Source organism: Pan troglodytes, chromosome 6 (genome assembly GCF_028858775.2).
Source record: "Pan troglodytes isolate AG18354 chromosome 6, NHGRI_mPanTro3-v2.0_pri, whole genome shotgun sequence".
Taxonomy (NCBI): Eukaryota; Metazoa; Chordata; class Mammalia; order Primates; family Hominidae; genus Pan; species Pan troglodytes.
The window spans coordinates 158,884,158-158,896,289 of record NC_072404.2 but is presented as its reverse complement, the minus strand read 5'-3'; the positions used below and the strand labels follow the sequence as shown (position 1 = coordinate 158,896,289).

Genomic DNA, 12,132 nt, shown 5'->3' with positions numbered 1-12,132 from the left:
TAGTGGCTGCTTGTGCCCTGAGCTGAATGCTGGGTAATAATTCAGTTTTAGAAGGAGAAAAATACATAAGAACTCAGAAGTGAAAAGAAAAGGTTTTCCCCTTGTAGTACATAGCAGTACATTGAAAAATGTACTAAGGGATAAAGTGTTTGTGCAAGTGTATGTCTGTGTGTGTGTGTGTGTGTCTGCTTCTGTGTGTATGTTGGAAAGATGTACTCTTTGCTTTTGAAGGCATTAATAAATAATGTCTTAGACTTTGCTTTATGATTCTGGAATCTTCTTGGTAGCACCAGCCTTGTTCCAACAAGATTCAATAGCAATCTACACCTATCAGAAATTTTAAGTATTCGTTGACAGAGTGAACACAAGCATGTTTATCATAATCATTGTTATCATTGTCCTAAGTATCGATTTCATCATCTGAAATCAATCAAATACATTTAATGAACATTTTCTTCTACACTCAACGCTGTTTCCCATTATCTCCAGTGTCAACTTCCTTCTTCCTAAGTATTGAAAGCATCATAGAGGCTGGGACATCATGCGGATCTTGGAAAGAAGTAACAATCAGTAAACAAATTGTGTTGAGTCCCATGAAGCAACACACTGTGACAGGTGCTGCAAGAGACACAAGACATCTAATAGGAGATTCTTCCCCACAACCAAGAGATTATTTGGAAAGATAAGAGATAAATATCAAAAACTGAAAAAAAAATAAATTATGACATACTCCAACAATGCAAAACAGTACAATGTTTGCAAAATTTGATTAATCTCCAAATATGAAACAGATTAGAAGTCCTATTGAATTCATAGAATTATCCTACCGAGGGGAGAAATCAATATGGTTTGCAAAGGAATTAAAAGGGAAGAAAAAAATCAAATCGGGTCTTTAAAAATGGTAAAATTTGGAGAGGTGAGAGAGTAGAGAGAAATAATTCATTCTTGGTAAATGGGGGAATGACATAACCCAGGAGGAGGTAGAAAAAAAAGGAAAGTATGTTTGGGGAAGAGTAAGCAAACCAGTTTGGTTAGAGCAAAGATTTTATTTTGAGGCATTATGAAAATGAGCTGTCTAGAAAGAGGGCTTTGAAAACAAAGCCAAGGAAGCTGCAATGGCAAGAGAGCGGGGTTTTTTATACGGGGACTAGCACATTGAATACAGTGTTCTAGAAGCTTTCCTCTTTCTCTCTACCAGGCCTATTAGACTAATTGAGACAAAAATTAACTATTTCATGTTCAAGTGGAAGGAGTAATTTCTATTTATAATGCAGCTTTCTGTAATTAAGGCAGACTTTGTAGACCTGGCAGAGTTTAAGGCAGGGTTCAAAGCCTAAAGAGCTGGAAGCCAGAGTATCTACAAGGGAAGTTATTTAGAACATGGAGAAATGTTAGAAGTAAAAATGAATGAACAAATATTGTTGTTGAGAATTGGACAAAGGGTGTAACTGTAGACAAAGTGCCTTTTACTTTCCCGTTTCATTTTTTGTTGCTGTTATTTTAAGGCAAGAGGATGACATGCCATCTGAGTAACACTCTGAAAACTCCTCAAAAATAAACTGAGTTTACTTGGTGTGTTCTATAAGTGTCATCTATGATATCAACCCATGTCTGATCTCTTGCCACATCTCAAAAGGCAAACCCCTGGTTAGACAGGTCCCATCCTGGTTAGGGAGGGACTCTGAGTTGGCTTTTCTGATATTGAATCATAAAACAAAGTCTAAACCTCACCAAAGACACTAGCCTGGGAAAGCCTTCAAACCTTTTTTATTTTTAATTGAAGAATAAATCAATGCATGATACCCCTGAGAGCAAAACTCAGGGTCCAAGTTCACACAGTGAGTAATAATGGCTCCATCCTCTGAAGAATAAAGGAAGGGAAGGGAGGGAGTAGGAAGTAGAATTAGGAGAGTGGCTCTAGAATCTTAGAGATGAGGCAGAAAGCAAATGGGTATGACAAAACCGTGTCCCATGGCCATTCTGAACATGCCTGGGAATTCACATGTAGGGGCTCCCTGACAGCAGGACCCTGCTGCTCCTCCAGAAGAGCGGGAGAGCATCAACCCAACCTCTTCTATCCAAAGCAAAATCTCCCCACACGGCACACTTTGTTCCACATAAATCACATGACCAAAAAATGCCGATACAGAGAGCAGGGATTCTTGGCCTAGAGCTATTCATAGGTTTCAGCATATGGATTATGGGAATTATGTTTTAAAATATTACCTCATCTACAGTTTCACCACTTCCTAAGGGAATCCGACTCTGACGTTGTCCTCACTCCAAGTTTCTGCCAAATAACGCCATTGCTCCCTGTTATACACACTGATAGACCCCGGTGTTTAGCCTTCATAGGCTTTTCCCAGTTTGTAACAATAGGCTTACTGGTATGACTAGATGCATTATCCCTGACTCCCCACAAGACTGCAAACTCCAGGAGGGTCGAGGCTGTGCCTGTGATGCTCACCGCTTTATTTCCAGTATAGAGAATTGCCCTCACATAATCACTCAAAAACCCATCAGCAACCTGGATGGAGTTGGACAGCATTATTCTAAATGAAGTAACTCAGAAATGGAAAATCAAATATTGTATGTTCTCACTTATAAGTGGGAGCTGAACTATAAGGATGCAAAGACATAAGAATGAGACAATGGACTTTGGGGACTTAAGGGGAAGGGTGGTAGGAGGGAGGGGAGGGATAAAAGACTACACATTGGGTACAGTGTACACTGCTTGGGTGATGGATGCACCAAAATCTCAGAAATCACCACTGAAGAACTTATCCATGTAACCAAACACTGCCTGTTCCCCAAAACCCTATTGAAATTCTTTTTAAAAATGTATTGTTAACTTAATCAATTCTCAAACAATCTGTGGTGAACACCTTCTGATTTACAAATTGGTCTGTATGAATATGTTTTTTACATTGTATAACATGTCTTTTTGAAAACCTTTAGTAGTCAACTGTGATCTTTGGTGCTGACTGATAAGACAGGTGTTTTAGGTAAGCTTTCCAGACACCCAGGAACTGGACTTGCCATTGGGCAACTCTACCAGAAGAGGGCAGTGGAACTTCTAGCCCATGGTCAGGGGTCCGTCAGTACACCTGATTTACCATTGATCTAATGTGATTTCCAATGTATTCTTAGTCTTTTCATTTCTTTCCTAAATATAACCATTCAATATAGCAACCTCACACAACATGATAGAGAATAAAGTTTAAAGATAATAGCTAGGTGAAATTTAATAACTCTCATAATATTCCTATAATTTCCTCCTTTCCCCTTCCTTCAAAGAAAAAAAAAAACAAAAAAACAAAAAAACAAAAAACAAAAAACACCACCTTGGCTCTTTTCCCTCACATCCATCAGCCGATATAAAAATGTGACTTAAGTGAATTACTCTGTTAGAACCACACCCTCGAGTAAACCTCTAGTGAGCTCCGGGTTGATTTCAGTGTCAGAATTCCTGCCCAGTGATTACTCATCCACCATGAGTGGTTTTTGTTTATTTATCTCAGTCACATATAGTATATTTGCCTTGTTTGACAACTGAAAAAAACTGGAAAATGCTGAAAAAATTGGGGAAAAAACATATCAGAGAAAGAAAAAGTAAAAGAATAACTAGTCTTTGCTAGCCTAGTCTAGAATAACTAGAAAAGTTATTGCCTAACTGTGGTTTCTTTGCTCCCTTCATACTGATGCAGATATGGAAAATAATAATAATAATTTTGAGTTATAATTACTATTAAAAAGCTATAATGAGTACTACTTATGTGTCATGCACATATATTATTTATTTCATCCTCACAGCTGCTACTCCACTTAACATATCAGGAAACTAAGGCATGATGTATACGTATAAGGATACACATTACAAGATCTACATTTTTAAAGAATTAAAACCTACTGAAAGTAATAAAAAAAGAAATCTGAAAAAATGGAAAGGCAGACCAATTCTTACATAGGAAGAGTCAACATAATGGAGCTATACATTTCCTTATGTTAAATTGCACATTTAACAGGATCCCAATTAATTTTTTAAAAGAAATTTATGTTTGAGACCACACAAAATTATTCTAAAAATATAACCAAGAAATTTCTGAAAAAGATTAATGAAGAAGGACTAGTTTACCAGATATTTCCAACATATTTTAAACCTAAAACAATTAAAATGCTATAGTCAAAGCACATGCTTACACCAAGGCAGTGAAACAGAATAGACAGTCTAGAAATAAGCCAAAATACACAATAATTTAATAAATCATAAAAAGTAGCACTTTAAATCAGTGGAGAAAAAATATTCCATAAATAGCATTAACACAACAAGCTAATAATCTGAAAAAAATGAAATTTATAAAAAATATATACCTTATGTCAGGATTTAAAATATTTAAGTGTAAGGATGAAAATGTAAAAGTACAAGAAGAAAATAAAAGAGAATATTTATGATAACAACATGAGGATTGCCTGCTAATTATGAGGCAAAATCCCAGAAGTCATTAAACTTTTTTGGATGAAATCAGCAAAAATTTCTATATATCACAAGCCATTATTGTAAAAGTAAAAACCAACAAAAATATAGATGGTGTATTAGTCTGTTTTCACATTACTATAAAGAACTACCTGACACTGGGTAATTTATAAAGGAAGGGGTTTAATTGACTCACAGTTCCACATGGCCAGGAGGCCTCAGGAAACTTATACAATCATGGCAGAAGATGAAAGGAAAGCAAGTACCTTCTTCACATGGTGGCAGGAAAGAGACAGTGAGTGAAGAAGGAAGTGCAACACTTTTAAACCATCAGATCTTATGAGAACTCATTCACTATTATGAGAACAGCATGGGGAAACCACCCCCATGATTCAATCACCTCCCACCAGGTCCCTTCCTTTGACATATGGGGATTACAATTTGAGATGAGATTTGGGTGGGAACACAGAGCCAAACCATATCATTCCACTTCTGGCCCTTCCCAAATCTCATGTCCCTTTCACATTTCAAAAGCAATCACGCCTTTGCAACAGTCCCCCAAAGTCTTAACTCATTACAGCATTAACTCAAAAGTCCAAGTCCAAAGTCTCATCTGAGACAAGGCAAGTCCCTTCTGCCTATGAGCCTGTAAATTCAAAAACAAGTGAGTTACTTCCAAGATACAGAGTGGGTACAGGCATTGGGTAAATGTTCCCATTCCAGGTGAAATTTTCCAAAACAAAGGAGCCACAGGCCCCATGCAAGTCCAAAGCACAGCAGGCAGTCATTAAATCTTAAAACTCCAAAATGATTTCCTTTGACTCCACATCTCACATCCAGGCATGCTGATGCAAGAGGTGAGCTCCCATAGCCTTGGACAGATCCACCCCTGTGGCTCTGCGGGGTACAGGCCCTGTGGCTGATTTCACTGGCTGGCATGAAGTGCCTATAGCTTTTCAGGGCCCATAGCACAAGCTGTTGGTGGATCTACCATTCTGGAGTCTGGAGGACAGTGGCCCTCTTGTCACAGCTCCACTAGGCAGTGGCCCAGTGGGGACTGTCTGTGGGGGCTCCAACCCCACATTTCCCCTTTGTACTCCCCTAGTAGAGGCTCTCCATGAGGGCTCCATCCATGCAGCAGACCTATGCCTGGACATCCAGTTGTTTTCATACATCTTCTGAAATCTAGGCAGAGGTTCTCAATCCTCAATTCTTGCTTTCTGTGCACCTACAGACCCAACACCATGTGGAAACTGCCAAGGTTTGGGGCTTGCACCCTCTGAGGTAACAGCCCAAGCTGCACCTTGGCTCCTTTCAGCCATGGCTGGAACTGGGGCAGCTGGGATGCAGGGCACCAAGTTCTGAGGCTGCACAGAGCAGCGGCAGGGCCCTAGGGCTGGCCCATGAAACCATATCATCCTCCTAGGCCTCCAGGCCTATGATGGGAAGGGCTGCCTCAAAGATCTCTGACATGCCCTGGAGACATTTTCCCTATTGTTTTGGCTATTAACGTTCAGCTCCTCATTACTTATGCGAATTTCTGCAGCCAGCTTGAATTTCTCCCAGGAAATGGATTTTTCTTTTCTACCTCATGATCAGGCTGCAAATTTTCCAAATTTTTATGCTCTGTTTCCCTTTTAAATAAAAGTTTCAGTTTAAGATGCTCTCCATGAATGCATATGACTAAACACCTTCAGAATCAGCCAGGTCACCTCTTGAATGCTTTGCCGCTTAGAAATTTCTTCCAGCATATACCCTAAATTATCTCCCTCAAGTTCAAAGTTCCACAGATCTCTAGGGCAGGGCCAAAATACCACCAGACTCTTTGGTAAAGCATAGCATGAGTGACCTTTACTCTACTTCCCAATAATTTCCTCATCTCCATCTGAGACCATCTCAGCCTGGACTTCAATGTCCATATCACTATTAACATTTTAGTTAAGACCATTCAACAAGTCTCTAGGAAGTTCCAGACTCTCCCACATCTTCCTGTCTTCTTCCAAGCCCTCCGAACTGTTCCAGCCTCTGCCTGTTACCCAGCTCCAAAGTCATTTCCAAATTTTCAGGTTATCTTTAGAGCAGTACCCCACTCCTGGTACCAATTATTTATATTAGACCATCTTCACACTGCTATAAAGAACTACCTGAGACTGGGTAATTTATAAAGGAAAGAGGTTTAATTGACTCATGGTTCCATATAGCTGGGAAGCATCAGGAAACTTACAGTCATGGCAGAGGGTGAAGGGGAGGAAAGTACCTTCTTCACGTGGCAGCAGGAAGGGGTGAGCAAAGAAGGAGGTACCACAGTTTTAAACCATCAGATCTTGTGAGAATTCACTCAGTATCATGAGAACAGCATGGGGGAAACAACCCTCATGATTCAATCACCTTCCATAAGGTCCCTCTCTTAATGCATGGGGATTACAATTTGAGATGAAATTTGGGTGAAGACACAGAGCCAAACCACATCATATGGTAAAGGAAGTAGGTACAAATGTAAAGAGGTAGCATGAAAGAGTTCTTTTATGTTGATGGAATAGTTCTGTATCTTGATTATAATTACACAAATCTCTAACTAGGATAAAATTGAATAGAACTACACACACAAACACACCAATGTAAGTTTTTAAAATAGTAAAAATTGAATAAGTTCTGTAGACTAACAGTAATGTAGCAATGTCAGTTTTCTAGTTTTGTTATCATACTACAGCTATATAAAATGTCACCACTGGGGGAAGCTGGATGAAGATTTATGCTATTTTTACAACTTCATGTGAGTCTATCATTATTTCAAAATAAAAGAGTTTTTAAAACTAACATTAGAATTCAGAAAAAATAAAATAAAAAACACTGGGAGTAGGGAATTGCTTTGCTGCTTATATCACAAATAAAGAGCTAATTCCTCTAAGCTATAAAGAGTTCCTCAAAACCAATAAGAAAAAGGCCAAAAGCCAAACCCAAAAAAGATAGACTGTCCACAGTAAATAAACATAAATGGCTCTAAACATATAAAATAATTATAAACACTCACTCATAGTAAGAGTCATGCAAATGACAGCTAATGTTTTTTAACCTAACAGGTTGGCAAAAACAGAAAGTGTGAAAAAAGTTATCTAATAAATTGCTGGTGGGAAAGTAAATTGATGCAAACCAATAAAGGGTGATATCTGTCAGAATTAGAAATGCACATTCCATTCAACTCAGTAATTCCATTTCATGAGACTTATCCCATAGTTAGTTTGCACATGTGGAAAATTACATATGCAGAAGATTATTCATTATAGCATTATTATAACAACAAAAAACAGGAAGTAACCTAAATGACCACAAACACATGGCTAGTTAAAGAAATTGTGGCACATCAGTGCAAAAAATTTTACAAGTGAGGAAATACTATGCATATCCACATACATAGCTCTCCAAGATATGTTATAAGGTGAAAAGAGCAAGGGGCAGGACAATGTGTGTATTCTGCAACCATTGTATGGAAAGATGGAGACATTATAAGTTATTTGATTGGTAGCTAGTTAGGTACTAGTATAGAATATACCAGTGCATAAGTTAGTTGACTGGTTCATTAGGTATTAGTGGCTTTCTGATAGAATAAAATATCTCTACAAGGATAGACATAAAACTGGTAAGAATGCCTCAGGACGGAACAGATAAGAGGGAGATTTTCTATACATACTCTTCAATAGGTTTTGAATTTTCAGCCATGAAAATATATTAGGTATTTTTAAAAATAAATGCTTAAATTAAAAATGTAGAGCCAGGTGCCCAAAGATTATTGTTCATGAGTGTTCATCCACTCATCGGTACATCCCCTAATCAAAGTCTTCACTCTTAGAGGAAATTACAATTTCTCCCTATCAGGGTTTCAGCTGCAAGCTAGTCTCTGAAATTTGCACATTGATGCCCTTTAGCAAAAACGTTTAAGCTATCTTAGAGGCACTCATCTCTAAATAAAATGTTTTCCAAAAGTATTTCTAAAATCATTTGCACAGTAATTGGAGTAAGTTATTTTAAAACAGTATTTAAACGTAAAATTTTGAACAGGGTGGTTCTTTTTAAAACAATATTTAAGTAGTTTTTAGATACAAAATAATGAATTTTTTTTAAGACGGGGTCTCACTCTGTTGCCCAGGCTGGAGTACAGTGGTGTGATCACAGCTCACCGCAGCCTCTATCTCCTGAGCTCAAGTGATCCTCCCACCTCAGACTCACGAGTAGCTGGGACCACAGGTGCACACCACCACACCTGGCTGATTTTTTTGAATTTTTAGTAGAGAGGAGGTCTCACTATCTTGCCCAGGCTGCTCTTGAACTCCTGAGCTCGAGCAGTCCGCCTGCCTCAGCTTCCCAAAGTGTTGGGATTACGGACGCCACCACTCCCAGTCCAGTGAAATTCCTGAGTCTGTTTTTCAGATTGAAAAGTACGTGTTTATTCAATGCAGATGTGACTCTGTGACATATGCTTGAGGAAGACAAGAAAGTCACAATGTGTCTTTTTCTAAAGGAATGATAAACAAGAAAAAAGTCTGGCTACTACTCAGACTTCAGAGAAGAGAAAATTGAAGTCAGAAATGTTAATGAGAAAAGAAACTGGGTGGTGTAAAGAAACCCTTCCAGTAAATTTAATAAAATTAAAACCAGATTATCCAAGTTTGTGTGGAGACAAAGTATCTTCACGCAGTAAAGGGCAATCAGAACTCACAGCCCAGGCCACTGCCTGCCACAACTGCCTGTCCCTTGGGGCTCTCGTAGTAACCATGACATTTGTCCTCAAGAAGGCTGTCGCTTCACTATCCACATCTCAGTTCAGCCATAGAGGCAAATATTTGCTCTTAACTTTCTGAAAGGCAGTGGAGATGCGACGGCACAGTTAATCAACACTTTTAATCGAAGCCTTCCAGATAACAAAGGGATACAAACGTAAGGAGTAGCATGACATCATATTAACATATTCTGAACTTCTGGGCAATACTGGCTCTCTGGGATCCATGGGACTGCATCTTTATAATATTCCAAAGAAGGGAAGCATGCTCAGAGAGTTCCCAGATTTCCTTGTCTCCTCCGCTTCCCAGAGGAGGAACCCCATAACAGTACCCAGTATTCATCTACCTATGAAAACACCTCCACGTCGGTGGGCCACAGCTCTGCCATCCTCACCTTTCTTTTCCGGCGGTCTAGATAAGGAAACCATGCCATCTAGGCCACCCAGAAGCCCCTTGCCAACAACAGGAGCTGCGAGAACACGCTTCGAAGCTTGAGGTTGCTGAAGATAAGGATGAAGGGATGGACAGATATGCACAGGTAGACTGCAATTTGCCATGGCCAGTAAAAGTCGTTCTGCATGGAGATAAATTTTGTGGCATCAATGATCAGGGACAGAAAGGACAGAGCATAAAGAATGAGGAAGGAGATGAGGGACTTCAGAGCTCTGGTGTGAGCCTGGGTGCTGGGGTCCTGCAGGCTGTGGCCGTTGTGCTGCATTCTCTGAGTATGCCTCCTCAGAGAATTAATTAACAGCATAATTGAGACCAGAAAAACAGAAAAAGGAATTGACCAGATGACCAGTTTCAGGGATGGGAAATAGTATGTTTCTATCCTTGTATTCCACTTGTAGGTCATGTTCACAGAAAATTTTCTAATTAAAAATTCTTGATATGCAGGGTAGTTCACCCAAAAAAACAGCAGGGTTATGATGAAGGAGATCAGGACAGAGCCCAACAGGAGCCAGGGCACCCACCCTGGGAACCTCCACTTCAGCCACAGGAAGGTGGGGTGTGTGATGTTAGCAATCTTCACACAGAACAGGACACTGAGCCAGCTGCAAAACCAGAAGGTGGCTGAGTTCAGGAAGTGCCAGTGTAGATGGAAGAACTGTCGGCCGAGACCCCCAGAGTACTCGACCTTCTGGGCAGAGTAGTAGAAGTTGTGCACCGTCCCAACCAACTGCAGGCAGAAGCGGGAGGCACCCAAGCTAATGAGGATCATATCCAAGGGCAGCAACCTGCCATATCGCAGCCACTCCCTGCCCAGCACCAGCACAATGAAGCCATTCGCTGCAATCCCCAGAAGACTCAGCAGGCTAAAGAGCAACATGAAGAAGGCTGTCAGTGCTGCTTGCATTCTGACCCCTCCTGCAGTCCCCACTTGAGTGCCTTGGTCCCTGGCCTCCTCCCTGCCCCTAGCCACAGTCCTGCTTTTAATCTTTCCTAGGAGTGCTAAAGAGTGGTCAGGCTCTGCATCTGAACCAGAGCTCACTTAGAGAGGAGGATGCTCAGGCTAAAGAGGAGAGGTGTGCTCTTGGCTCAGACAGGATGCAAATTTATCCTAGTGTCAGTTACCACTAGGCCTGCAAATTACCCTAATTTGCCTTGTCCAGTTTTGCCTGCATGCTGCCATGGTTAGTATCAATGTCTATGATTTTTCCGGGTCTCTGTGACTGAGTTCCATCCTCAGGCCATATGAACACTCCTCTTCCCATCAGAACATTCTTAAGACTTTAAATATAGAGACAAGTATAGGAGATACATAGGAAAAATAGTGACATCAAAGAATTCTGTCTCAGTACTTCCCTGTTACACATCCATGCTTACCTTACTGCCTTTGCCCACAAATCCCTTCAAAATCAAACACTTCGTCTACCTCTCCATCCAGATCTCTACTTAGATCCTCCATGAATCCTGAGATGTAAATGATAATGGTTTAAACGGGTTTTGTATTTCCAGTGAGAGAATTCATTATCATGTGGTTGAGGGGCCTTCTGAAGCAGGACTGAGAGCCCCTGTTTCTTCCTGGGTGTTGGTGGGAGACTGCTCTCTGGTCCTAGAGGCCTCTCACAGTCTCTGCCAGGTAAGCTGTTTCAGCATGGCCACTCACGTGTCAAGTCAGCAGTCTCTAAAGGGAGTCTGCTAACAAGATGGGGTCTTAAATAACATAACACAATCATTGGAGTGACAGCCTATCACCTTTGCCATAGTCTATTGGCTAGAAGCAAGTCACTGTCGCCAACAACACTCAAAAGAAGGAGGTTACACAAAGGCCCAACACCAGGGTTGAGGGACAGGCAGGGCCACTTTACAGTCTGTCTGCCACCCTGAGATACCCGAGGCATATGTGAGTCCTGTCTAACACCAACATCAAAAAGAGGTCCCTATGAGACCACGTTGAAAGTAAAAATATTTTCTTTTAAAATATATCTATCACCTCACATAATTCCTGTTTTCAATTTCTTCATGTGTAGTGAGAACACTTAAGATCTACCCTCTCATGAAAGTTCAAGTATACAGTGCAGTATTGTTTACTATACTCATACTACCATACCTTAGGTTTCCAAAGCATGTTCACTTAGCATAACTGAAACTTCATACCCCTTGACCAATATCTCCCCATTTCCCCTTCCAGAACCCTGGCAACCACCAATCTACTCTCTACTTCTGTGGGTTTGTTTTTTCAGATTCCACATGTAAGTGAGATCATACAATATATGTATTTCTGTGTCTGGAGTATTTCACATAGCATAATGTCCTCCAGTTCCGTCTACGTTGTTGCAAATGGAAGAATCGCCTTTTCTAAGACTGAATCATATTCCATTGTGTATGCACACCACATTTTCTTTGTTCATTCATCTGTTAATGGGCTTTTAGATTGTT

General features: G+C 40.3%; 1 protein-coding gene across 1 annotated transcript; it reads right to left on the bottom strand.

The window, feature by feature from the left end:
• Positions 1-9,682: 9,682 nt before the first annotated feature.
• On the bottom strand, positions 9,683-10,606 carry TAS2R41 (taste 2 receptor member 41). Its single transcript, NM_001009128.1, is given in 1 exon segment — positions 9,683-10,606. A coding segment is annotated over 1 exon segment (924 nt).
• Positions 10,607-12,132: the final 1,526 nt, after the last annotated feature.